Here is a 27,806-nt window from a genome sequence, read left to right as displayed (position 1 = left end):
TGGTCAGCAATTTCAAGTTATGTTGCAGTAAGCAGTCCCTCCTAATAGCACTTGGTGTATTTTGTCCAGTCTCCCAGTCCAAGGCCCTCCAGGACGCTCAAGGGTGAAGCTTCTGCAGCACTTCCTACACACAACCCAGCGACACCTCGAACAGCAAGGCATACTATGGTGAGGATAATACTCGACCACTACAATTTTTACATGTTTCCTTAGGTAGCTGCAAGTGAAGTGGCATATATTTTCGTGGCAACTGTTTAATAGCTCAAGCATAATAAATGTCACTCAGTGAACTGCACTTGGACACTAACATTTATGATCATGGCAACTATCTAATTAAACACTGAAACATTCATATTCGTCCGCAGCGGTATGAGTTTTCTCAGGGTTTGCATTAAACACCAATTATCAGCCAATAATCCTTTTTCAATTTTTCTTTTCCATTGAAATGACACAATAACTAGAAGACCAACAGGTTTTTTACAATTTTCTATGCTCTTTATATGTTCGATCGGTCACAATGAGCCGTGATATATGAGCTCAGTATATTTTGCCCACTCAAACTAAAAGGCTTCTGTAAAACATCTCTCATTGAACTATGCTACATTGGCCTCTTCTGTGTTAGTTGTTTTGTACTTCTACCTTTCCTGCCTGGGCTCAGATGGGCCTGCAGTATTTAGCAAATAAATAAACAAACAAAATTAAGTGGCACTAGCAAGCTCGTGTGGATGTCAGTTTTATGCCCCCACAGTTTTTAAGTTCACAAAAGTTTAAACGGAAACCGTCGTGAGCAATGTAATGACCTAAAATTAAGCATTATATTCTTCATAGCTTGCACAAGAGTGTATGCCACAACAATTAATTTGTTCTGCGTACGTGCTTTGTGTCATGTTGGTCACTCATGCACCTGTTACAGCGCGTGATATTTTGCAGCCACAGCTAGCAGAAGACGCACCTGAAAAGGCCTTTCTGAGGCATGAAGTATGGCGTTACACAATTACAAACTGCGACCAAGAAGAAGATGAAGACTCAACGGCAATCCCATCAACAGCTTTTTCAAAAGGTTGCTCATCTCGAAAATGTCATAGAATATTTATCTGACAATCGCATTCTAGGAAATGAGGATGTCGCCATATTGCAGTCTTGGTGGGGCAAAAAAAGACTTGCTCATGCGTCAACTGCCACATAAGTCTGGTGCCAGCAATGTCACCCGCTTACTCGCCAGAGCTCAGGCCATTTGCACTGACTTTGCATTTTTATTCCCCTAGAGCATACAGATACGAGCTGTTTTCAACACATGCCTCCCGCATCCAAAGACACTGTGTAAATGATATCAATCCATTGATAGGGCTGCTGACTTTTCAAAAGAGGCAATGACTGCATTGGCTATCAAGGTAAAGCACGGCTCTCCACATTATGCAATCTGGTTGTGGATGAGATGGCCATTCAAAGAAGTAGTGTGGGATGGGAAAGCTTCCATGGATATGTTGACATGGGCATTGATGTCAATGATGACAGCTTTCCAGTTGCCTAAGATGCATTTGTTTTAATGCTTGTTGCAATCAATGGCAGATGGAAGCTGCCGATTGGCTACTTTCTAGTGCATGGCCTTGGTGGTGAGCAGAGGCGCAATTTGGTGCTGCAAGCTGCTAGCTTCACTCACGAAAAAGGTGCACACATTGTGAGTTTGACCTGTGATGGCGCTGCAGCGAATTTGTTATTGCTGCACAGCCTTGGCTGCAAGATGGACCTGACTTAGCTGGATGCTTCTTTTCCACATCCAGTGACAAAAAAAGATTTTCTTTGCCATGTTGGATCCCTGTCACATGTTGAAGCTACTGCAGCACACCCTGTTTGATAAAAAGGCTATGGTGATACGAACAAACAGTTCATATTGTTGAAACACATTGATGAGCTGCATGAAATCCAGTACACAGAGGGCTTACATTTGGCAAACAAACTTAGACAAGCACATATTACCTGGAAAAGCCAGCCCGTGAAAGTCTCATTGTTGGCTCAAACGTTTAGTCAATCGGTAGGAGATGCTCTTGGTGACTGCAGAGCTCAAAAAATTCAAAATTTTCAAATTCCTTGCCAACAGAATAGTTTATCAGACATGTCAACAATGCATTTGACACTTTAAATTCAAGACATCCAAGGCAAGAAGAATAGAAAGGACCGCTGTGTCCTGAAAATGTGGCTCCTGTCACTGCGTATGTCAAAGAACTTATGGCCTACTTTTGCTCGCTTAGGGAGTCTGCAGCTGGTAAACTAATGACAGGGACCAACCAAAAGACAGGCTTCATTTGCTTTGTGGTGTGCTTAGACAACCGTCCATACAACCACTTGGTTACAGAAAATGGCCTATTGGCATATCTTCCGACTTCCAAGCTCAGTCGGGACCACCTTGAGTTACTTTTTTGCTGCAATAAAATCATTTGGGGGCTGCAATGACAAGCCAACAGCAAATCAGTTTGCAGCAGCATTGAAGCGTCTGATAGTTCGTAATGAGGTCAAGGACATTGATGGCGGAAATTGCTTTCTATTGGAACACGTCGAAATTCTCTTTGTACGCTCCTCTGAAAAAACCATACTCCATCGATGTAATTAACCTCACTGCCCCTCAGAGAAGCCCTGCAGCCAGTGAACCACTCACAGAAGCAATTTTACAGGATCATGGTTACTCTGCTGACCCAGGCAATGTGTCTGAGCTTGGGTGCCTGCGGCTCGCAGTACTGGAAGAATTGCTACACAAGTTTTCTCGTGGGTGAATTATGTTCATGATGGCCCACACAATTAATTCATTTATCCATCAACTTCAGCTGTCCCACCAGGTTTTATGTTAAGGCATTTATTTGTTTTTTGAGTGACTTTGTAAAGTGCATATATTGTTCAAGAGCGTTGTATGCAGATGTCAAACTTTTATAGAGGGAAAATGTGATACCTTATTGTAAATTCTGCAAGTACATGTTTGTTGTCTTGCTGAATGCTGTAGCTTGAATCGCCTGCATGCAAATTATGCTTAAACAATTGTTCTGTTCAGCCCAAGCTAAACAGTGTGGACAATGACGGTAGGTTAGCTGGCCTACCTTTCACTAGAGCAAACTGTGTGATGACATGGACATGCTGTGAATGCTTTCAATGGATTATTTGTGAGCTAGGTATACGCTTGAGGATGACAATGTTTTTTTTAATGTTTATCCTGTATGTCTTTTACCTGACTTTTGTGGAAATTTGGCACTGCCACCTGGAATACCGTTGGTGGCACTATTTGAATAATTTAATGTGCTCACTCTGTTCACTTGCTTTACAATAGCCTTTTATGATGCCAGATTCACTGTAACCACAAACATTTGGTGTATACCACTCAATGAGTGTTTTAAATACCGTGAAATATTCATTCATTTGAGGTTCACAACGTAATAGAGCCATCGCGTCCTAATTGCGGTGTGTTGGCTCAGCTTCGACGGTGCTGACTTTTTTGTAGGTATGTGATACAACATAAGCTTTGTTGTACATTTGACTTGCAGCAAAATGCATTGTATTTTAATGTTGACATACTTACTTTGTAGGTCTGACCTCACATCAATTGTTTCAACTTTGACTTTGTGAACTACCACTCTTTTTTAATTTCTGCATATGTATTGCTTACTTTTCTGACAAGCACAATCACCGAAGCCTTTCGATATTTGTGAGGACAGCGCAGATATAATATTATACAATTATAGCACTGTATTGAAGGCGTTGCATACAAGGCATTGTAAGCAAAACTGCAGCTACATTCAAGGACAGATGATCCCATGTCCAGTTTTATTAAAGGTATCAATACTACGTGTGATATAGCTTACTTTGTATAACATTATTATACAAATGCCCTGTGGCATACAAGTATGCTAATACTGATACCGAAGAGCAGTGGCACAATAAGTTTTCCTACTTGCTGTTTATAATTTTCTTTTGTGTATTACCTTTGCAATGTACTTCATTTAAATTATAAATGTGGCTTCCTTCTGTATTTGTGTGAAATCTTCTGGCTTCTATAGGTGCAATAAGCACTGAATAAAGAATGAAACACTTACTGTTGTCATAAAAATGTGCTTTCCATAGTACAAGTACACCAGCAACACAATGAATTCACAAGTGCAAATGAATGCTGCGATTTTTCCCTTGCCACTATGTATTCAGTTTTCATGCCGTTTAATTCACACTAGCAGAGGAAGAAGGGTCCCCCTGGCTGTGTTTGATTCTAGGACATAATTATGCTGTGGGGCTATACTCGCATTCGGAAACAGCTGAATAAACTCTAGATAATGCACAAATCCCGTCCATTTGCTTTATTCTATAACTAAAATTGATCCCCGAGGCGCGTCTCAACAGCGTCGTCGCACCACAGAATCTTGCAAAATAGTACACGTAAATCTGAATAAACAGCGATACGTTTGGAATGCAGGCTAATGCTATTTATTTCTCTCAAAATGAAACACGCCCACCAGAGCCTTTTATTAAGCGAAAATGCGACAAAAAAGTGTCCTTCAAAACATCTCGTTTCTTCCTAGGTGCAAGACAGCGTGACAAAAATTATTTCTCTCAAAATAAAACACGCACACCAGCCTTTTATTAGGCGAAAATGCGACCAAAAAAAGAAAAAGAAAAGTGTCCCTCAAGACATCTCGTTTCTTTCTAGGTGCAAGAGAGCGGGATGAAAAATTAGCAAGATAATACGCACCACAGCTTAAGGTACACAACGGCTGATTTGACGAAACTTGAGTACGTAGGAAAAATAGACCACACTCGGGCGTCTGGACGGGTTTCGAGCCACGATCGCTGGCAACTCCACTAACCGCGGTGGTAAGCGCAAGTGACGCCTTCAAAATTTTCTGTCTTCATGAGTCAGACGCCCCAGTCTTGCTCCACGTTTCAAGGCATCGCATTTGAAGCGAAGAACGACGCGCGCAGTAGCAGAAAACCACCACCCGCATACGGGCCTCCAAGCCAGTGACGGAAGGCGCCACTAAAAGTTTACCACGTACCAAACAATAATGAATGTTCCGGCAACCTTGTGGGCCTTTTCCGCCCCATAAGGCACCGCGCACGGGGCCCCTGAGAGAGGGAGGGGTGACTTCAGAGGAGGTTGGCTTGCCGAGGCTAGCGGATTCACGTGAGACCATACAATTTTATATCCCCAGTCCCAGAATTTTGTACAAATTATTAATAAATCGACTGAGCCGACCATGCAATTTTATATCCCCAGCAAACAAGCTGAAATATGCGGCGCAAGTAGAACGACATGAAGAGAATTGACCACGAGAAGGCGCGTGTGAAACGGTGGTGTTGTGAGAAGCGCTTCCCGTGGGCAGCGCGTGCGAAGGCACAAATTATTGCATGTGTATAAATACCAAAAACAGCAATGGCACAAACAAGTGAATTGACTGCCTTGAGGCACGTCAAAAAAATGACAGAAAAAATGTCACAGTTATCTATAGAAGATTTTATCTTAGGGAACCTCACAGCGACGGCAGAAATCCGGTTGAAGTGTCCATATAATTCCTATCGCAATAAAAAACTCGGAGACGCACTCTAAGCACCTGATCGATTGTCAGCCCTGAGAACCTGACCCATTGTTCGGCCCTCCACATCGCCACTGGTCGCCGACCCGGCTATTTGGCCGTAAACTTTGGAGACAGCGAGCGTGGATGAAAGAGTCAGATTTAATGCCAGCACATCAGAGGGGGTACACAGTTATGTGTGAAGGAACTCCAAAGAGAAACTGAACTACTTCTAAACCAAGGTGTTGGTAATCAACGTAATTGAACAGCGGAGCGCTCCGTTGTTGTTCGTCTTCTTTGGGGTGTCTGTTCCCAGACGAACATGTTCAATTAAGAATTCTTCATGAATTTGCACCAGAACATAAGGGCCAGTACCACTTAAGCCAGGAACCTTCACCGGTCAAAAGAAGAAAAACAAATAAGCGTTTATTAACGCGCGCGCGCATGTGGTTGTGTGTGTGTGTGTGCGTGCGTGCGTGCGCGCTTGTGTGAGCGTGCGTGCGTGTGTGTGCGTGCGTACGTGTGTGTGTGCGTTTCTCAATCTGCGGGTTCACGCCCACAGATTTATGTAATTTTTCCAGGAGGCAAAATTTATCTGTGCGTAAAACACACGTGGCATCTTGCCTGCATGATTCAAATTTATCTATGTTCTGCGCCAGAAAAAAATAGGCACGTAAGAGATTAGATTTATAGTTGTGTGAAGGGATGAGGCGAATAGAAGCCTTGATTTTTGTCGATCGCTTCTTGCTTTTTCTTGTTTCTTGCTAGGCACCTGCGCAATGCCATTAGCAGACGTTTGTTGTGTACATAGAATGAGTTAGCGCCAGTCTCATGTTCTTTCGTCATCCTTTAATCTGTTATGGCACGTGCACACTAGCGGCAAAACGCGCGCGGCGCGCCGCCGGCTGCAAGACGCGCGCCGCGAAAGCAGCCGCGAAACGGGTTTTTCTTGCCGCGGCATGGATCGCTCCTGGACCGATTTTTTACGGTTTGCCGCGTGCCGCGGGAAACGTGCGCGCGGGAAACTGGTGACATGCAGACCCGCCCGACCTCTTGTTTCTAGTTTCGCACTATCATCTGCACGCGTCAGCTCCCGGATAGTTCGAGAAGGGGAGAGGAGTCTAGTCTGTCACGTGATCGCCGCATCGGCGCGCCGCCAGTTGGTGTGGCTAAAGCCCCTATATTTATAAAAGTAGCGCCATTCTTAGATCTTGCCGCCACCGCGCTCACCCCGGCGCTTCCTCCTCGCCCTCTCTTAGCCGCCTCCTGTCGCCCCAGCCTCCTCCGCTCCCCCATTGGCCAATCCGTGTCACGTGGAAGTTCGCGTCGCGCTTTTGTATATTTTTTCTTTCCAGCGCGCTCCGACTGCCATTCTCGGGCCTGTGCGACGAAAGTGCTGTACGCACAAACCGATCAAACGTGTTAGGGACAAGAACTTCGTTGTGATGGCATGCTGCTGCGCCTTAAGTTGCCGCAACCGACAAGGCGAGGGCAAAAGGCTTTTTTTTGTTTACCATCCGGCGTGCGCAAACGCTTGCTGCACACTTGATATTTGCGCCGTCTCGCATCGTCGCGTTGCTACTTCCAAAACGGCATTATTAAGACCAGTTACTGACTGACGAAGCAAAATCGCGCCTCAAAAACGTCTCCGCAGGGCGCGATCGAAGTTTTCCTCGGATTTCCTCTGGTAGCGCGTTAGCTGTCGTCTGCCACGGCAGGCCCGACGCAGGCGGCGCCACTGTCGATATCGCGCCTCGATCGCACTGGTCACGCCGAGCGCGATAGTGGAACGGAGGAGGAGGGCAGTGGATGGCGCTACTTTTATAAATATAGGGGCTTCAGGTGTGGCCGCCCTGCCGCTGCTGCGTTTTGCCGCCGGCGGAGCGCCGCGCGCGTTTTGAGGCTAGTGTGTACGTGCCATTACACTGCCGCTTACTATTTGAACCAGCTGCAATAGTCTAACCTGTCATAAGCGAATATCATTGGGCATCGTGCGATAAACCATCATTTCCTTTTCAATGATGTGAATGCGCCTGGCAGCCGGTTGCTATGCTTTTTATTCTCTTTTTTTTATTCTGCTTTTTTATGCGTTTGTAGCCTGCTGTCTGCTTTTGAATCAGTTCATTTTTTTATTATGTTAATCTTTCACTACAAATGTCCCCCCCCCCCCTCCTTGCAATAATGTCCTTGTGGTGCCTTGTGACGCTGCAGGTACTTGTATAAATAAATAAAATAAAAAATAGTCAGGCGAGGGCGCTGACGTGGGCTAGCTGGCAGGGCGTTAGAAAATCCGTTATACCGGGGCCTTAAGGCCATTGCTATTTTAAGAATTTGTTCGGTGCATTTACAGCTCGCTGTTGTCAGATAATTAAAACAGCGCCACTGAGAACCTTTCGCTAAAAAAAAGAACCCCGACCGCCTTGGGTTCTTTGACGCGCACCTAAACCTAAGTACACGGGCGTTGTTGCATTTCGCCCCTATCAAAATGCGGCCGCCGTGGCCGGGATTTTACCCGCGAACTCGTGCTTAGCAGCCAAACACCAAAGCCACTAAGCAACCACGGCGGGTCCTGAAAATCTTCTCGAACCTTCTAGAACTGGAAATTATGCAAGTTTGCGCAAGCACACTTGCAGATTTAACAAATGTTTAATAAATCAAAAGCTCACGTCAAAGTTGCACAAATTTGCAATTTCTGGAGTCGTATTCTGTAACCATTCATTTTATCTTACATTCTTCTCTTATCGGCCGACACCCCAAGCGACCGATCACGTTGATAACGGCTGAGTAGCCTCGTCTGAGCCTATGATAGAAGGATAAATTTATCGAAAATAAAATTGAACTTGGCGAAATGCGGTCGCTGGCTTTCTCTTCGCAACTTTGTCACACCTTCGTAAATAAAAGCTATTTGCACAGGGTAACAATAGCGCTGCGATATTCTACGCTTGCAATTATAACATTAATTATGCTGGTGGCGTAGCTGACGACGGCAAAAACCAGATGAAATAATACATTTATTTTGTGTGATGCGAAAATGGTGTCTCCTATCGAACAGGCCCGGATTGCAGGCAGGCTACTTCGAGGCCGTCAATCTCGACTCTATTGATCGAGCCAACTTGCAACACGCCATGATGGAATCCCTGCCACCCATGATGTGTCAGGTAGTGTGGTCGAAAGAATGGTTATTAAGGCGAAAGCCTTAGGTGTCTATGTTGGCGGTGCCCTTGGCGGTGACTTTGGAGTAACTGTGCCGTGACGAAAAATGGCCGACGCCGCAATAAATGCTCGCATTGACGTCCCATTTCGTGGGGATGTTCATGTAAACAAAGTAAATTAGTGGTTTTGAAAAGAACATTTACTAAATTTCTGTCTGGGTGGAAATCAAACCCGGGCCTCCGGGGTATGAGACGAGCATGCTTCCCTGAAGCCAGGGCTGCTCCACGGTTTCGGCTTACTAAAGGTGTGCCTAGTGCGTGCGTGATTGCACACGTCACGTCACAGCCATCTCGCTAACTAAATGTGTGGCCAAGTGCTTGCACTAACATGCTGCACTTTAGGTACAATACGTTAAGTGTTCATATGTGGCGTTCAGCAGGTCGCCTTAGTGCCACACGTGTACTTCCCATTGCGACTCGTTATGTCTTGCAAGAAGCCTAGCCCCGATTACGATTGCATAACTTCTGCATTACCCATATGTCTTACAAAGAAGTCTAACCCCGATTGTATAACTTACTTCATTACCAATATGTCTTACAAAGAAGTCTAAGCCCGATTGTGTAACTTCATGTATTACCAAATGTGCAGCAGGCTTTCGCCTTCTAGTGTTACATGAGTGTAACACCTGCCGAACTTTTATCTCAGAAAACAGTTGCAGTTCACTGACATTACGCAAAATATTTCGAAGCAAGCTAAAACTCGGACGTTGCTTGAATTCTTGTATATAAATAGAGTGAACTATCATTCGCAACAAGCCTCACAGCACACAAAGAAGCCATTTCCTTTATTTCATTCGAGTGAAGAGCCACTACAGTGGTTTTCCTTATTCATACGTTCGTTCAAGTGATCCGTGAAGTGATAATTTATTGTACATGAAAGAGCAAAAACAATCTAGCTAGGCAGCCTTTGAATATATCTTAATTAATGTTATTTGATTCAGATGGATATGCCAAATTCTGGAGAATAATTCAAACAGGATTTTTATTTTGTGCCATGCAATATTTCATAAAAATTGAGGAAAGTTGACAATTTGGAACTGTGATTGACAGTATCCAGCTGCGTAACTCAGCAGCAATAACAGAATAGGCAAGCATCTCTGTTTGCTGTATTCAGTGTTCAAAGCAGAAACGATAATTTAAAGTATATTTACTCACTAATTCTGTCCTTTAAGCCGCTGTCATTGCAGCGGAGAGTGGTGAATAGAAATGTACAAGACAAATAATTACGCGCTGAAAGAAAAAAATTACTCCATCTCCCGCTGAAGGGAACCATGTGTGGATGCGAAGCAGCGGAGAGATGGTTAGCTTGAGCGTTGATCGTCGGTCTTGCGGCGTTCCACGTTTCCGTGAGACAGCACGTCTGCTTTGGTTAGCGCGGGATCACGTTCGCTGTCTCTGGCGTGTGCGTTGAGGGACCGGCTGTTTAGTAGTGCTATAGTGAACTCCGTTTCGGGGTCGACGTCTTCTCGGAAAGCGCGGAGGTAACGCTGAGTGACGGTGTCGAGACGATGGTTGTCGAGGTGTTGGAATTCGTCGACCATGTTCTTGTCCACGTTGTCGTTCTTGTGGTGGAAGCGATGGTCACCGGCAGCGTTACCGGCGCTGCACAGAAGAATGGCGCGCTCCGTCATTTTCATACTGCGGAACTACCGTGGCGCCCCCAGCGTTGAATGCAGCTGTCGCACCACCTGTCGAGCGCGCCGCTCCGGATTCCTAGAGGAGAGAAAGGGGGTTGCGTAGGAGAGGAGAGAGAGGGGGAAGGGACGCGCATGCACTGTGGGAGTGTGGCACACCGGCGCTGCTCCCTAGAGTGTTCCTAGAGGAGGGAAAGGGGGAGCGTAGGAGAGGAGAGAGAGAGGGAGGGGACGCGCATGCGCTGCGGGGGTGCGGGACGCGGGACAACAGACAGAGCCGCCGGCAAGAAATGCTTCGCATTTAAAACTGGCGAAATTCAAAAGCTCGTACTTAGAGAATATTACCTAACCGTACGTGAAACAATCGATTATTACTAATGATTACAATATTCGCAGGAATGTGTTTCTCAATGGATGTGCAGGGTGAGAAAGTCTAGGAAAGACTTTGTGTGGTGTTTAAGGTCGATGCCTGGGTTTTGATTCCTTACCCATGTTCTGGCGATAAGCTTTAGAAAAACCATGCAGCTTTACGTTCTGTGTACATGCTGTTTCTATTTCTCCCACTCGGTAGCTATTTGTCCCGATAGAAATTTAGTAATGCAGCTCCCAAGAAAGTATTCTAAACACCGCCAGCCATACGAGAACCCAACCCTCAGTAATCTTACTACAGCCAAAATTTACCAACACGGCGTATTTGAGGCAACGTGGCGTTTTGTAAATTTAGGCTGTATTTTACAGTTATCATGAACTAACTATCTCAAAAACAACTATAGTTTGCGTACCCCAATAAGTTTTTCCACACTGCCCGAGGCTTGCGAGATCAGTGTGATGTGACCATTAGCCAGATGCTGCAGAGAGAAGAGGCATCAACGGTCTCAGTGTGCTGTATAGCCAGCCAAAGTGGAGTACATCAATTGCAATATTACAGCGAAGTTGTCATTGCGACGAGACGCGGTGGATAATGTCTGCTGGAAAACGTCCCCTCGAAAAGTAGATGGAAACGCATTGAAAAAGATTTGAAACCATTAATAAACTGTAACTAAAAAGGTAACCATTGGAGCTAGAGCAAGAGCTTTGAAAGCTGGGTTGGGCTTGTTTAGGGACACATATAGACAAAGTTAGAAGTGCATGGGGAAAAAAGGTGGCGTAGTGGGGAGTTACAAAACTTATGTTGCCCTTTAGAACTATTTGAGGTGTTGAACGGCAAGTTGTTTAAGAATTGTAGTATGTGCAAGAATTGAAATTGGCCCGAATAATTGTGTCTTAAGCGAGACACGTTCGAGAAATTTATAAGTTGCAAGTTCTCTCGGTGCGCCGTCGGAAATCTTCATATTTGTGCTAATTTGGTCATTTGTGTTCTTGACGTTACTTGCCGGGGGTCAAGACGTTTGTGATTCGTCAAGTGAAAGGCATATCAGAACTGACCTTTGTACAAGTTCACGTATGCAAGAAAGAACAAGCTAGAAATATTTGGAAGCTTTAGGTTCGTTTGGGAAGTCGTAAAACGTTTCCACAATGACGTCTGAGGCTTTGAAACACGCCTCGAAACAGTCAATAAAATTTCAGAATTGTTGCTCTAAGCAAACGGCTTAAAACATCACACCCACATACGAGACAAGCTTTCTACGCTTAGACATAGTTGTTTAATGTATCTCTGGATCTACCGGTATTTACTTATTTGAGAGCATTAATTGTAAGATGGTCAACCGTTCAACGTCGTCGGTGCCGGCGCAAAATGTGTGGTTATATGCATGGCACACGGAGGCGGTGAAGAGGATGTACGAGCACTGCGAAATAAAAAGAATAACAATTCTGGTGTTTTACGTGACAAAACCACGATCTGATTATGAGGCACACCGTAGTTGGGGACTCCGGAATAATTTGGACCACCGGGGGTTCTTCGTTAACGCGCACCCTAATCTAAGTACAAGGGTGTTTTCGCATTTCGCCCCCATCGAATAGTTCCGCAGAAACTTCAAACACCTGTATGCGCGGATGCTATAGTATACGCGAGCTAAAGCAAGTCATGCGCCAGTCGCAGCGGGCCTCTTTGTCTCAAGCGCTGCTCTAATAAAAAGAATGGTGTTGGATTTAGTAATAGTCAAGCCGTGCGAAAGACGAATGGACGAAAGGGAAGACTAAAGGCACATACAGGCGCTGGCTGACTTCCCTTTATTTACGCTGCGGTACATACGTGCGCAGGCGTAAGCAAATAAAGCGAAGTTCTAAGTCAGCACCTGTATATGTCTTGAGTATGCGCTTTCATCCATTCGTCTTTAGCGCTGCTTGACTATTACTAATGTCAAACCAACTTGCCCAAGCTTCCATCCTGGCCAACTCTATAGAGGTGAAGCCTGTGCAGTTGGCCGCAGGAGCTGTTCAATGTGAAATGCATAGTTCTGTTGCCCCGGATGACATGGTTTAGGAGGAGACCGGTATAATGCGCGTCATGTGTTTCCGCTATAGGACACACAAGTCTATAAAGTTTATGTTGTGTGTTTTTTTTTTCTCTGCCTCTTTTTTTTTTGAAACTTAGCGTTGCAAGATGTGATGTATAACTTTGCTTGACTTCGCAAACAGTAGCTGAAGTTCTCTTTTTCTTCTGATTTTTACGTATTAAAAACCTAATCGTAACCTTCCCTCCACGACTTATATATTTTCATGAATGCCGTTTGCGCGATTAAGAATCTTTGCTGTTTACGTCACAGGTGGCCTTGGACTGTTTGGTCAAGCCTCCATCTCCAGGTGATGCATCCTACGAAATGTACTCTAAGGTGAGTTGGTCGCTTTTATTGTTCATTGTAAGGAGCAAAGTAACATATGACAAGTCAGTATCTGTTTTGGCGAAATTTGGGTGTCATTGCCATATGATCTATCTCTTATTTAAAATAAACACACTCCGCAGCCAGTGCCAATAACTACAATAAGCAGCGCCCCTTCAAACGTCCTACTGAACCCGGTCTCATGAACAACCAAATGTTTACAGGAGGCATGTTCAACAGGGGTCTTCGCTTGAACGCCATCGTGTGCTGTTCAGTAACTGCTGTCATTTTGAGCATCTGCAAACATGAAAATTCATCCACCAAGACACGGTTCGTGCTACCTGTGACGAGGTGAAATTTGAAGTTGTCCAGCGCGTCAGATGCGTATAACGACAACCCCTCCAGAACTCCCTGCCTTTCGCATCTCATTTTCTCTCTCTCTCTCCCTCCAAAGATAAATATTTCGACAATGCGACATACAGCAGCGATGGCAGTGGCGGCCCCGGATCTTCGTTCCCAGACTTCGTCTTGAACTGACGCATGCTGTGTGTGTACGCTTCAGGAACGCGGGAGGTCGGTGGCGTGAGCCTCGAGACACCCTACAGCGCGGCGCCATCAATATCGGATGCCGCGGAATTCGCGAATAGTAGGAGTGTGGGAATAGCTGGGAATAGCAGGGAAATATTTCATATTTCGAGTACGGATTGAATAGTTTGTGCAATTCGTTTCGTATTCGATTCGCGAAACTACTGCTTGACATTACTCAATACTCGTTTCCGTTTGAATATAAAGGGCAACAACTTTTATTGAAGTCTTTAGTGGGAGATAGACTGACGAAAGCAGGAATGCTCCGAATGATTCTGCTGCAGGACAGCCGCCGATGCTGCAGAGAGGCACCAGTTCCTCAATGAGCACACTGAGCAGCCAACTATTGTCCAATAAATAATGGTCATTTCATAAAAATATCTCGCCTTCAAGCAGCGTATGAATTTGTTGTCTCGATTCAGGCAAATAAATTTTTCTATGTGACCGCTCTCATCGCAGATGGATTTCCTTAATCTAACGTCTAGCACTGCGTTGCACACGGCTTGTTTTGCCGACTTAATCTTTATCTGCATCTGGTGACATGCTGTTTTCATGTTTTATTAGCGTCATTATCGTGGTACACGCGATAGCTGAAATTATCATTTACTAAGCTCCTTAGTTAACCGGGGCGAGAGAGAGAGAGATAGATAAACTTTATTTCTTAACGACTCTTAGTCTGAGTCGTTAACCGATCGTCTCGTTCTGAACGATATTACAGACATGCATGTATCAAATATTGTAAATAAGCCTTTTTTATCACAAAGGCACCACGCAAAGCTTATACATCAATTAGTTTAGAAATGAGAAAATACTCGCTATTCGAATCGGTGCCAAAACGTCCCATGTTCGAACACCCCGAGCTAATACGCTTCTGCACGCTCCGCCTTGTACCGCTGGTAAACTGTAATCGTAGTACAGTCTGTTCATGTAACAGTACTTTGTGTGTTTTATTTCGATGCCAAAAAGTTGGTCTTCATACTTTTGATATCGCGTTTATTGGAACCAGTGAAAATCATTTTCTGAACTTGGAGAGTGAGTCTGCATTTTTTTTTTATTTTCGTCTTTTAAGGTTCGTATAGTGTGGTTGTGAAGTAGTGGCATAACAGCTGTGGGGTGCTTTCTTTGAAGTCAATCAATGACGATTCTTATTGATGTCGGTCCAGGCGTTCGAACGAACTGATATATACATATATACACTACTGTGCCTGAAGGCAGTCATCCTCGAATTAAATAAAAGGCATGTTAGATGGACAAGGATTACATGTAACAAAAATTGATGCACCCATTTTATTAGGCTTGTTATGTGCCATGGTAGCAAGCGGTGGCTGAACGAAACAGTGATTTTTCAAAGGACAATAACAGCGCTTCGTAAAAGGCATTGCATAGTTTAATTAAAGTATATTTACGTGTATTAGATAAACTTTTTGAGTGTTAGAAAATTCTGTCATAGCGCTTCTTTGTGCCCATGCAGTTTACCAGGATAGCTCACACTTACCCATCTGTGTTTTTCCGGACTTGTTTAAAGTTTATATACACGTCCCTTAACTATCAAACGATGCGAAATAAAATTCCCCAGTAGGACCGATACTGTGCATATTTATATGTAGCTGTGCTCTGGCGATGAACGAATTACTACTGTGGCTTTGACAATGATGCTCAACAACTCGCAGTTGTGTTCATGCATGAATGTTGGTGAGAGATCGTTTTGAAGAAAATGCCAGAATTCAGACGCATGGATGCTTGCTTTGTGAAATTTTGTACGCAAGCTCGCTTCTCTTCATCTACTGCATCGTATCTTGTCTCTATTATTTTCATTTATTGCTTTCTCATGAGAAGTAGTAGGAACCACTTAAATGTGCAAAGATCTATATGGAATATTCTGCATAAAAAAAGGCACGTGAAATATTTTTTTGGACTTACAAATCGATATCCAGACAGTTTGGCACCTTCAGAAATGGGTAAATTCAACACAAGCGGCTCAAGTACAACAAAAGTGACGTATGTCGATACAGTTCACTGTTAGTTTAGTAGAGACGTTGCTTTTCTACTTATTAGAAAGCCAAGCAATAATTTCATCTAGCTGCTCTATAAAACACCCAAATTTTGTAGGAGAAAGCCTTCATCATCGACTCTTTAGCTGAACGTGCCAGGATGGCGGAAGAAAGGCTGAACGCAATAGAGGGAATCCACTGCAGTCCAGTGCAGGGGTCTATGGCTGCCTACCCCCGCATGACCATTCCAGCCAAGGCTATCGAGGAAGCGCAGGTAAGAAAGAGCGAAGGTTCCCATGACCAATCTAAGGATCCTCAGTAATTATGGGCAGCTTAGCCTATCCAGCATCAGTCATCTGCTCATGATCGCTCCACGTGCCCTGAAGCCATACTTTCAAGAGTTTACGTAGGGCCAGCGTTGATGTAGCATTAACATTGTCACTTCATTTGAACATATTCCGCTGATACGTGCCGTGCGCCACTCCGACTGTCCGATCCGCGTGACCGGAAGTACTGTTGAGGTGCTTGAGTCAGTTACAAAGGATAGAGCAACGGCATTGTCACATAATCGGTATTTCCTGACCGAGAGAGTTAGGCAACCTCCTAATTACCTTTACAAGCCGAGATTGACAATGACATCAAAACAGGTGCAACTTAATGGGGTAAGAAAACGTTAAGTGAAGCTGGCGTATGATTGAAGATGACCAATGTGATAGGGGTTGTGACATCAACCTCTTGCATGAGACTTGAGTTGAGATAGGTCACTCCGATTCGAGGTAAGGTAGTAAAGTCGAGCCACCTCGCAACCTCAGTTTTTTTTTCGTTCTTTCAGGTAGCATGCTGCTCTGCACAGCTGCGGAAAAATATAATAAAAATTAAGCAGTACATCACGAGATATAGGTAGAATTGGTAGTCGCGAAAATCCAGCAAGGCAATCCCAGTGGGCTATTAAAAACACAATATTTAATCCGTATTACGGCTTTATGGTACCTAGGTTTATAAGTTCTAATATTGATTTCTTTTTGCTAAATGTTGTCAAGTTTTCATTTTTGTACTCGTAGAGAGGCGACGCTTTCCTCGTTAAAGGGGCACTGAAGAGAAGCACGAAATCACTTTTGACAGAAAAAGTTGTCTTTCAAAGCTCTATTTTCGTTAGTTCCGCTGTAAAGATTGATTATTAAAGAGAAAATAAAAGTCAGAGTTCAATTTCTTAGATTTTGCACCGAAACACCGGCGCTAATATGTCGTCGTGACGTCACGAATTTCAAAGGTTTTTTTACGTATTAGGGCGGTTGGTGGCCCACAAAAGTCCTCAAAACTTGATAAGTCTGGCTTTCTTACGAAAAATTCCAGTCAATCTTTACCGACAAAAAGTTATCTAGCCATGAGCAAATGCCGAGAGACCAACCGTCTTTCGTGCTTGCGTCTTTTCTGGCTTACCAAGTAGGTTTCACGATAAGAGTGGCTTTTCTGGGATTGAGGGAAACTAATTAACTAGTGCACCTCAAATAACTTCTCTCTTTAGTATTAAGCAGCTAGTAGCACTTGTCCACCGTTTTTTACGAAACGCAGAGAACAATTGTAACGCGTAGCACTTTTGTTCCGAGAGATCCTTTAATACCTAGGAAACTAACGGAAGTCGAGTGCTATACGCATAAGAAAAGGCAGCGACAGGAATTAATTGCGTATAACTGCCGTATGCAATATGTACACTTGATGCAGACACGTATACGCATTTCGGAACTACAGACCCACGATTTGAGGAGAGGGTCCGGATTTTGCCTTAAAGCTTCTTTGTGAGGTATAGATTAGATCGTCCACAAGCACCATCAGTAAAGGTTACGTCACGTCTGCGCATCTCGATCTGATATTGCAAAGTAGATTGTGACGGAGCTGACAAGCTTTAACTGACGTCAAGAACAGGTCAAAGTCTATGAGGTCATTTGCTCACCTTAGCTTAAGTTTGGCCACTGGTGCTTGGTATAAGTGTCCTCAAACACCAGCAAAGAGCAGAAGAAATGAGGCGCTTGCAAAGTTGAACAGCTGTCAAGAAAAAGTTGAATGTACCCATAAGCAATTGAGAACATAGCTGAACTGGACGTCGCTTTATTTTATTGCTCCGTTACAATAAGCCTACTTCGTTTCCCCTAGCCTTTATTGAATTCAATGCCTCTTGACTACCTTTATTGACCCTTTTCGCGGAGCAGTTTGGTATAGAGAAACGAGATGGCGCTCACGGCGGCGCGCCATGCCTCTCCTCAGCGACCGCGCACGAATACGAAACCATTACCGCTTGCACCTTGCTTCTGTGCGATCAGCTGCCAGAAATGCAACTGAGTTTTCGCTAACACACTGTGCTCCAATCATGCTAGATTGAATCATGTGGATTGAAGACGTGTGCAGTAGTTGGCTGCAAAAATAGCGACTGGCATGTTAAGGAATAGAATGAATCTGTGTGACCAAGTTCGCGTACCGCTGCTGCAACTGTCCGAACGTGTTACTGGCACTTCGTGATGTACGGCTTTCCTCGACGATACAGAAATTTGCTAATCCGCCAGCCTTGTATCGCTAACCTTCAAAGAAAGGGCTTCATCTCCAGAACGTCGGCAAGAGTGAGTACCACTCGTTAAACAAATTTAGGGAGTAGCACCGCTTCCTGTCATAATAAGTTTCGCGCACATTATCTCTACACATATGTCCCAAATGGCAAGACAACTTACGTCCACTCTATCACCGACGTATCAAGGATAAGTGAATGGGCGCACACTTGAATATATGCGCATTCTATACGCACAATAAATGACGGACTACACCTATGGCGCACGAATGGTCGAAGCTGAATGTTTCGTGACGGTTCACAAGAGTAAGCTAGTTACTAGCTGTAATATACATTTGCTACAAGGTATTACAATGTACAAAACAGCTACGTTTCAAGCCTTGTACGCAACAAGAACAAATATATCGGAACTGAGCACACCCGCGAGCGATTAAGCAGAAAATAATCAGATAGTGGCCGCACTGAGGAACTTCACTGAGTCAGAAACTGACAAGTCACTGCTTCAAAATATTTGCCGAATAAAGAACAAAGAGCAAAACACACCTGACTCAATTCATAATCTGAAAGCTTGGATAGCTTGGAATACATATTTAGCCCCGCTTTTATAGACGAGCACCCTATACGCTGCTTCCGCCGTTTGGACATAGCTTTATCAGCTCCGAAAGCGCTTTTGCATGTTCTCTGCAGCTGTGATGAAAGCTTCGTGTCGTCCACCTAGTCACCGTCTACGATATCTCCGAAAAGAGAGGTTTTGTAAGCCGCGCCGGCGTCATACACTTCCATTGTAAACAAGGAGGCAACGGAGGCAGTTGAGGCAAGCAATGGACGCGTCACCACGTGATCAAACATGGCAGCGCCCACGGGATCGCCGCGAAAAGGGTCAATAGGCCAGAAAAGGATTTAGAAACAAAAGGGCACAAAACCTCGCAGGCGTTGACTGACACCTGCGCTCCTTGGTGAAATCAGGTGATGTCATACATCAGGGATGATTTGTGCGGTATTGGATTTCCCATGCGGCACTGTAGAACAGTTAAAATTTGTCAAACGTGAAGGAAGCGCAGAGTATTAGAAACAGTGAGTACTAGATATCATCTGAACAATAAAGTAGCGTTGTGAAATAGACGACAGTAAACTAAAGCGCTTCGACATTTTCACCCCTTTACTGTTGCTCTAGAGTTAGACCATGCTGCGAGGCCTGAAATAACTTGTAAAACGTTATTGCGAGGCAATTTCTGAAACTCAGAATATATTATAAATATGTCAGTGAGACATAACGTGGCCATTGGAAATAATACGTAGGGCAACTGAAGCAGGAGGGAAGGTTCGGCCTGCCTAACGTATACCTGATTTCCTCAACGAACGTCTTCCCTGTTGGAGACGGACACTGACTTCCGTCAGATGCGGTTTATTCGACCAACTGCGCAAGATGGCACTGCCGCGAGCCTTCGTCTCACGCGTTCTAAACCTCTTCTTCTAGTATCGTTTTCAATACACTCCCGCGGCAGCGTTGCACGTGTGCGCTTTCAGAAGGCGGATACGCTGCACAAGACGAGAGTCCTGCTGGTCGATCGACATTACTACGTATCAGGAACGACCTTTTTTGAGCACTTGAAAACATCCGGCCCACAGTGCAGTGAAGAGTGGTGGCACATAGAAACTGGAGTTAGCAGACGACGCTGGATGGGTTGGAAGCATGTCGAACGTGGCGGAGGTTATAGAAGTCGGTCTTATAGGAAAGATACGATAACACATTTGCAGGAAACGACGGTTACTGTCGGGGTTTGCGAGGCTTTGCGTGGGCAGAGGCACAGCAGTGCGTCGTTCACAGATGCGGGCGCTGTATTGAGGAATGGTAAGCGACCAACGGGCTGAATTCCGGGGCTTGGGAGGACTTCGGTATAACGGGAGTACAGTCCGAAGTCGTTTGGTTTCGCGTGGTTCTTGAAGGAAGGCGAGCTTAACGATGAAAGGAATGAAAGAACAGGTAAAGTTTCCAGGAATGAAGCAGCAACCTTATTTTCAAAGGAGGGCTTGAAGCTTCGAAAGGGAAGGCTGTGGAGCTGCCACAAAAGCCTGTAGTTACAGTATGCCCCGAAGGCTGGTTACTCCTGGGGCACGACATTGCGGTCGTCCAACTTGCCGAATCTTTTTATTGCGACGCAGGTTGTCGATGGGGAAGCGAACGCTGCTCCAGGTCGGTGCGCCACCTTTGTCGGTCTTCTTGACGTAAGCCTTGAAGTCTCCTCACTTGCGGTCCAGCTTGTAGCCGAAGATGGCCAGGAAGCGCTTGAACGAGTTGGCCATGTCGGCCAAGGTAACGGAGGACAGACCTCTCGCGTGGCGAGGACTGCGACGAGGGCTATGTGGGTCCTTAGACGTGAAAGGCCTCTTCAGCGGAAGGCTTCCGCAGTCTGGGAGCGGCCAGCTTCGCTGCTGAAGTTTTGACGGAGAAAAGCCGTTGGTGCGTGCTTTCGTCGCGCTCGTGGCATGTTTTCCTCGGCGCAACAGGTGCATTCTCTTGTCGTTGTCCGAGTCTGCAACAAAAACCAGACGAGCTCACTGCTGCGGCGCCGGCGGTTGCGGTTGCTGCTCGCGTCCCACCAGGATGGAACGGCAGTCCATGAATCACCCGACGGTGCCCGAGCGACGGGCGGAGCCGCAGTGCCGAGAATATCACGCACTTTCACTCGGCCGTGGCTGAAGTCGTAGAACTTCGAGTCGTCGGGCGTCTCCAGCGGTGGTGGACTTGCCGTTGTCGGCGCGATGTAGCACTGTTGGTCGATGGTGAGCCTTTTGGTCGATAAAATTGGTGCAGTCCCATACGATCGGGTCGGGGTTGTGAGGTTGTCGACGGAGTAGTAATGCTTGCGTGGGTCTCTTCTAAACCGGAATAGCTGCACGTAGTGATCTTTTTTTAACGATAATGTAGCCATCCATGTGGCGGATGTTGTGGCAGCTGGAGTACCTTTCGTCGTTGAAGACGAATGCTTTAGAAAGCCTCGACGCTGTTGGTAAATGGTACTCGTGGCTAGAGCACTGCACGGGCTCGGGCTTACCCGAAAGCCCGGGCCCGGCCCGGCCCGTGGGCCGGGCCGGGCCGGGTAGAGGAGTTTTTTCACGGGCTCGGGCCGGGCTCGGGCACGGCGTGTGCTTTTTGACTCGGGCCCGGGCCGGGCTCGGGTTTTTTGACGCGGGCCCGGGCCGGGCTCGGACTTTCTGCTAGTTATTCTCGGGCTTCTCAACTCTGGAAAACATGTATTTTTCGGTCTTGGGCCGGGTTCGGGCCGGTTTCGAGTCGGGCTCGGGCTGGGCTCGGGCTTAAGGTAAAGGGGTGGCGGGCCGGGCCGGGCGGGTAACGTGGATTATTTCCGGGCCCGGGCCGGGCCCGGGTCTCGCCATAAAAGTTTTGATCGGGCTCGGGCGGGCCGCCCAATGTGACAACGGACCCGGGCCGGGCCCGGGCCGCAAAAATCGGCCCGTGCAGTGCTCTACTCGTGGCTGCGGTTCCGAACGCTGCTTCGACGGTGATGGTCGGTCTCCACGCTGTGGTGGCGGTCGTGAGAGCAGCAAGAGCGATGGTGATTCGGTTGGCGGTCTTGTTTTTGATCATCTTGCTCGAGGCTGAACGGCTTGCGCATTTAGTTTTCGGTTACCTCGAACTTGTCCTCGGTTCTGGTGGTGATCTGCGGTCTGTGTCGACGATCGCCTTGTCGTTCTTCAGGAAGAGTGGACGCTGTAGTGTTCCTTCAGTCTGGATTTTCGGTTGTTGTTCGTACTGCGTCGATGCTGTGGCGTTCATGCTGACATTCGGTTGGTTACCGTGTCAGCCGCCTTCATGTACTGCCTCCTGCCCTCGCAAATGGCTGGTGACAGCTGGTAGCCATCCAATGACGGCGCGGAAATTCATGCGGAAAAGAACCCGGCTGATGGCGTGGCGGATCATGTCGTGGTATTCGAGGGCCTCAGTGAATTCAGCTTAAAATTCGTCGTCGTCAATCACGAGCTCTTCTATTTTGGCGTTGATTTCAGAGAGGCCATGGTCTTTGTCGTCAAGTTCGTTCAGGAGCATTTGGAAGTTGGTATGCGTCGGTTCAGTTTCTTGCAAGGCTTCGGTTGCGGCGGCGATGACAAGGGTAGCGGCGCTTCGAATGACGTCGCGTTGACGGCGGAGTCGGTCCATGGTCGGTTCAGGACGCCAGACTTGTCCCGAGTTACACGGCACCGTAAAACTATGTTGGAGACGGAGAGTGACGGCCGTCGGATGCGGTTTATTCAACCGACTGCGCAAGATGGCATCGGCGCGAGCCTTCGTCTCACGTGTTCGAAACATCGTATTCTAGTATCGTTTTCAAGATCCCTGACATAACCCCACTGTACGTAAATGGGTACCCATGCACCGCCTTTTTTTGTGCTCTTTGTGAAGCCTCTTAGAATCTGTCGTAATTTTTGGGCGGGTTGTTCTTCATGTCAACATTAGCTACACGATGCATTTTTTTACTGCACAAGATGCTTGCCCTATATCGTAGTGAGCTATGAGCACGTCTGGCCTCCGATGCCTGTTAAGCGGAGCCGGATTACTATACCTTAGCTTTACATTAAGACACCGTTGCGTTTCCCGAGCTGTCAGGTTCTCTCGAAACTGAGCTGGCTCGTGCGTGAATAAACCACATGACAATTTATTGAGCATTTCTTACAGTGGATATTTTACAAGGTGTGTTTTACAATGTGATTGAGTTTGGGCTTACCATTGCATGCAGCGTCAGAAAAAGGAGGCTGACGTGTTCTACGCCGAGGAATTGCTGCGCAGGAAAGGTGTTTGCGTGACGCCGAGCTCTGCATTCGGAAGGCTGCCTGGAAAATTTCACATGAGGTGCGTAGCATGACCAGTAGGAAACCTGCAGCAACCAGCAGGCTGTAAGGCTGAAATACAGGCAAACGACCTACGAATACAAGATACTTCTCGCAGGAGATACATGTTTACTAGAAATGATATGAATTCAGACAACAAATAATCTAAGAGACGTAGTTTCTATATACATCACGAGCGAAGGTCTTTAGGTTAGATCCTGATTTCAGAAAACTTAATTGAAATGCCTTGATTCTCGTTTCTTTAGTGCCACTCACTAAGCCTCGACGACATAGTCAGTCGCTACACCGGCCTGCCGATCGCAAACGCGATCCTTAATTTGAATCGTCAAGGCTTTGTTCAGAGGATGGTCAGTACTAAATTTCACATCGCATTTCCACCTATATCTCCATTTAATCAATTCATCGATTCCCTTAGACAATGGATTGACATTGGGAACAAAGTACGAGCAAACCTTTTGATGTTTCTGTCGTTTGATGTGATTGCGTTTGCCCACTCCGCTTTACCTAATATTATGCTTATCTCTGATCAACAGGATCACGATACTTCCGCCGAAGGACAGGCTGATGGAAATGTTCGATCGACTTGAAACCTTTCAGAAAGAGCTGATGACTGAATACCAGTAAAGGAGGAAGATAAATGGGAGCTTCATATATACATAAATAAACATTGCTGTTACCACAGAATAAAAACGAGATGGTATTTCAAATATTTCTTGTATCGCTTAAAAATACGCTGGCTAATATACGAACGCCTGTAACCGACACTGGGCGAGAAAATATAATTTCTTTAGATTATTTTATTATTGCGCATGCATGTTTTGCGCTACCTTTTGTGACTTAATGAAGAACAAGATGGGAAACAAAGAGGCCAGTTCTTCGTGAGTCACAACCACATAAAACGAACAAACAATGACAACAAAGAAATCATCATCATCATCAGCCTATTTCTTATGTTCACTGCAGGACGAAGGCCTTTCCCTGCGACCTCCAATTACCCTTGTCTCGCGCTATCTGTTTCTAACTTGCGCCTACAAATTTCCAAACTTGATCACCCCACCTAGTTTTCTGCCGTCCTCGACTGCGCTTCCCTTCTATTGGTACCCATTCTGTAACTCTAATGGTACACCAGATATCCATCCTACGCATTACATGGCCTGCCCTGCGGCATTTGTTTCTCTTAATGTCCATTAGAATATCGGCCATCCCCAGTTTGCTCTCTGATCCACACCGCTCTCTTCCGGTCTCTTAACGTTAGGCCTAACATTTTTCGTTCCATCACTCTTTGTGTGGCCCATAACTTGTTCTCGAACTTCTTTGTTAACCTCCAAGTTTGTGAGCCATATGTAAGCGCCGGTAGAATGCAATTATTGTACACTTTTCTTTTCAACGACAGTGGTAAATTCCCACTCAGGATTTGGCAATGCCTGCCGTTTGTAGTCCAACCCAATTTTATTTATCTGTAAATTTCCTTGTCATGATCAGGTTCACCTGCGATTAATTGACCTAGATAAACGCACTCCTTTAGGACTGGGCAAGATGTATGCACTGAAAGAAAAGTAGTGTAATATAAGCAATTTCGATGACATTATAAAAGCAGCAGAAGAATTCTATACTTATTTGTACAGTCCCAGAGCAACCAAGCTACTTTCATTCGAAGTAGTGATGAACAGGATACAGAGGCTCCTTCTATAACTAGCGATGAAGTGAGAAGGGCCTTGCAATACATGACCAGGGAAAAAGCTGCTGGAAAAGATGGAATAACAGTGAATTTAATCAAGGATCGAGGAGATATACTTGAAAAGCTTGCGGCCCTTTATACGCAATGCCTCACAAATTCAAGTGTACCAGAACGCTGGAAGAACGCCAACATTATACTAATCCATAAGAAGGGAGACGTTAAAGAATTGAAGAACTATAGGCCCATTAGCTTGCTTTCAGTATTGTATAAAATATACACCAAGATAATTTCCAATAGAATCAGGGCAACAGTTGACTTCAATCAACCAAGAGAACAGGCTGGCTTCAGGAAGAGTTATTCTGCAATGGATCACATCCATGTCATGAATCAGGTAATCGAGAAATCTGCGGAGTACAATAAACCTCTGTATATGGCTTTCATAGATTATGAAAATGCGTTTGATTCAGTAGAGATACCAGCAGTCATAAAGGCATTGCGTAATCAAGCAGTAAAGGAGGCATACGTGAATATCTTGGGAAATATCTAAAAAATTTTCGCAGCTGCACTGATATCCACAAGAAAAGTAGAAAATTACCTATCAAGAAAGAAGTCAGGCAAGGAGACAAAATCTCTCCCTTGCTATTCAGTGCATGTTTAAAAGAAGTATTCAAGCTCTTAGACTGGGAAGGCTTAGCCGTGAGGATTAGCGGTCAATATCTCAGCAACCTTCGGTTTGCAGATGACATTGTCCTGTTCAGCAGCAATGGGGATGAATTACAACAAATGATTGAGGAACGAAAGCATAGGGGGAAGTAATTGTTTGTTTAAATGAAATGCACAAATTATAAATAAATGAGAATGGAAGTGCACAAACAGAACTGGGAGCAGGTACGATACGAAACCCACGTCTACGCATTACGCGTGCGATGCTCTCATTAATTGAGGTATCGGGGCGCTCTTTCCCCGTCTACTTTCTTGCGTATTTATGCGTGTGTACCAGATTTATCCCTGGTGAGTTAGCCGGTGCCACCACTCACGCTCTTGGTGGTAGATCTAGAACAACCTTTTTGCCGCAAGGCTTCACGGGGTACGTCAATTTGGGAGACGGCAACAGACCACAGGTTACTTGGCAGTTCGTGTTTCGAGATGTCGAAGCACTTTTACTATCAGCCACGGTGGCTAACCCACGTATTCTCAAACGACACTCGACTCGAAGTTGTTCCTCCACTACACCGAGTTAACCACAGCGCCACCTCTCGATTGAAGAACACGCTACGCTTCTGAAGTCAAGAGTTGGACGGAAACCCGTCTGGTCGGGAACATACATGACAACAATTAAAACGGGCTCCGACCACGAAAGTTTATAAAAATATGACGCTACTCTTCTCAAGAATTACCATGGAGTGTTACAGAAGCGCAGTGAACTGTTCGGTCGAGGGGCAACGCTGCTACACACTTCCTTCAGTCGAGGTGGAATGCTGAGGGAAACAATGTTCTTAAATACGGAGGTGAGTGTCTATTTGCCTCGAGTTCCTCCATTGAAAAGGCCGGCAACGCCATTGTCGTCATATTTATAGGTACGTGATGACTTCTTACCGCATCCCACGCAGTAGGAGCAAATAGTACAAAAAGATATATTTCCTAAAACTGCTCTGTTACGGCACTTGCCTTTCTTGTGGAGATAACTATGCCTGATTTATCGGCCTAGAGATTTGTAGGTTAGCAGGAAGAATAAGTCTATGAGCGAGTTTAACATGGTGATCTACAATTATGTGATGCGTTGTCGGACGCACTTAACTAACGCCGGTGTTTCCCATAATCGAAAGATAAGATCCCACGATAACCATGGCTACTTCGTGGTGATAAATTTTGACTTTAATGCCTATGTCTAGAACGCCTGTATCTTAATCCTTTGTTGAAATTTTTAACAAATTGGCGTCAATGTCTGACGCACAAATTAACTTAAGTAGTCACAACGCTTTCATTTTCGGCAACGTAGACGATCCCACGGCAGAAATGCAAATAGTCCGAAAAGTAGAAATACTAAAGGAGTTCTTTTTGAGCCGGGAAAAGTGTCACCGCAGATGTGGGAAACAGCCACAAGCAAAACGGAGAAAACACTCAGAAACATAGCAGCACCGGGCTGATCACTAAAAGAGAAAAGAGAAATCATCAAAACAAAAGTACATTCACACGCATTCTTTGTAGCAAGAATAGCTATCATTCCGCGCAAAGTGGTAAATGTAATCATAACACTGGTAAGTACATGCCTATAGGAAAACGAACCGCCACCAGTCAGAAAATAATTACTTCCCTTACCCCAAGACAAGGGAAGAGTAGGACTACCAAAGCCCTAAAATATTTCGCGTATACTAGCCTATGAAACATCATGAATAATTGAAGACAGCGATTTCCAAGACGAAAATGAGTGCCATATTGGCTACGGACGGTCCAGAAGTACTTCGACCCCAAACAGCACAAGGGACCACAGAACAACCGTCGACATTCCACAAATTTATAACATAATAATATAATAAATGAAGAATTTTCGCAAATAGACAGGGAGGAAACGTTGGCGATGTTGATAAATAAGGTTATCGCATGCAAACTGCTGCCAGAAAGAACAGCTGAACACTGAATCTTCGAATTCAGTTCAGTCCGCCAGGATGTAGGATAGTCCGAGGGACCTTTATAGTAAACTACAACATCATATACTTAAATGAAATTTCTTCGAGTGATTACTTATTCTTACCACAATGTTTGTCATTTGGAAAATGTGGAACATAGCAGTAGTAAGTAAACAGGCTAAAAGAGCAGCTTTCCCCGCCATGAAAAAAAATTATACGCTTACTATGGGGCTTTTCATCCAACGAATTAGGAAAATATGGGGAAGTGTCCTTCCTACGACGCTAGCATACCAGATTTTTCAAGATATGGGAAGGTAAACTTGAAATGCCTAACGACAATCAACATTA

General features: G+C 45.3%; 1 protein-coding gene across 1 annotated transcript in view; it reads left to right on the top strand.

Annotated features, from left to right (window-relative positions):
* LOC119437275 (alanine aminotransferase 2-like) overlaps positions 1-23,828 on the top strand; it is a 53,770-nt gene extending 29,942 nt beyond the window's left edge. The window contains exons 9-13 of the mRNA XM_037704330.2: positions 8,596-8,701; positions 13,098-13,163; positions 15,846-16,001; positions 23,042-23,154; positions 23,687-23,828. Of these exons, the coding sequence (XP_037560258.2) occupies positions 8,596-8,701; positions 13,098-13,163; positions 15,846-16,001; positions 23,042-23,154; positions 23,687-23,777 (532 nt within the window). The 3' untranslated portion in view covers positions 23,778-23,828. The remainder of the gene's footprint in view (positions 1-8,595; positions 8,702-13,097; positions 13,164-15,845; positions 16,002-23,041; positions 23,155-23,686) is intronic.
* The last annotated feature ends 3,978 nt before the right edge of the window (positions 23,829-27,806 follow it).

This window comes from Dermacentor silvarum, chromosome 1 (assembly GCF_013339745.2).
Source record: "Dermacentor silvarum isolate Dsil-2018 chromosome 1, BIME_Dsil_1.4, whole genome shotgun sequence".
In the NCBI taxonomy this organism is placed as follows: Eukaryota; Metazoa; Arthropoda; class Arachnida; order Ixodida; family Ixodidae; genus Dermacentor; species Dermacentor silvarum.
Note: the sequence above shows the minus strand (reverse complement) of the source record. Positions and strands in the feature narration are given on the sequence as shown.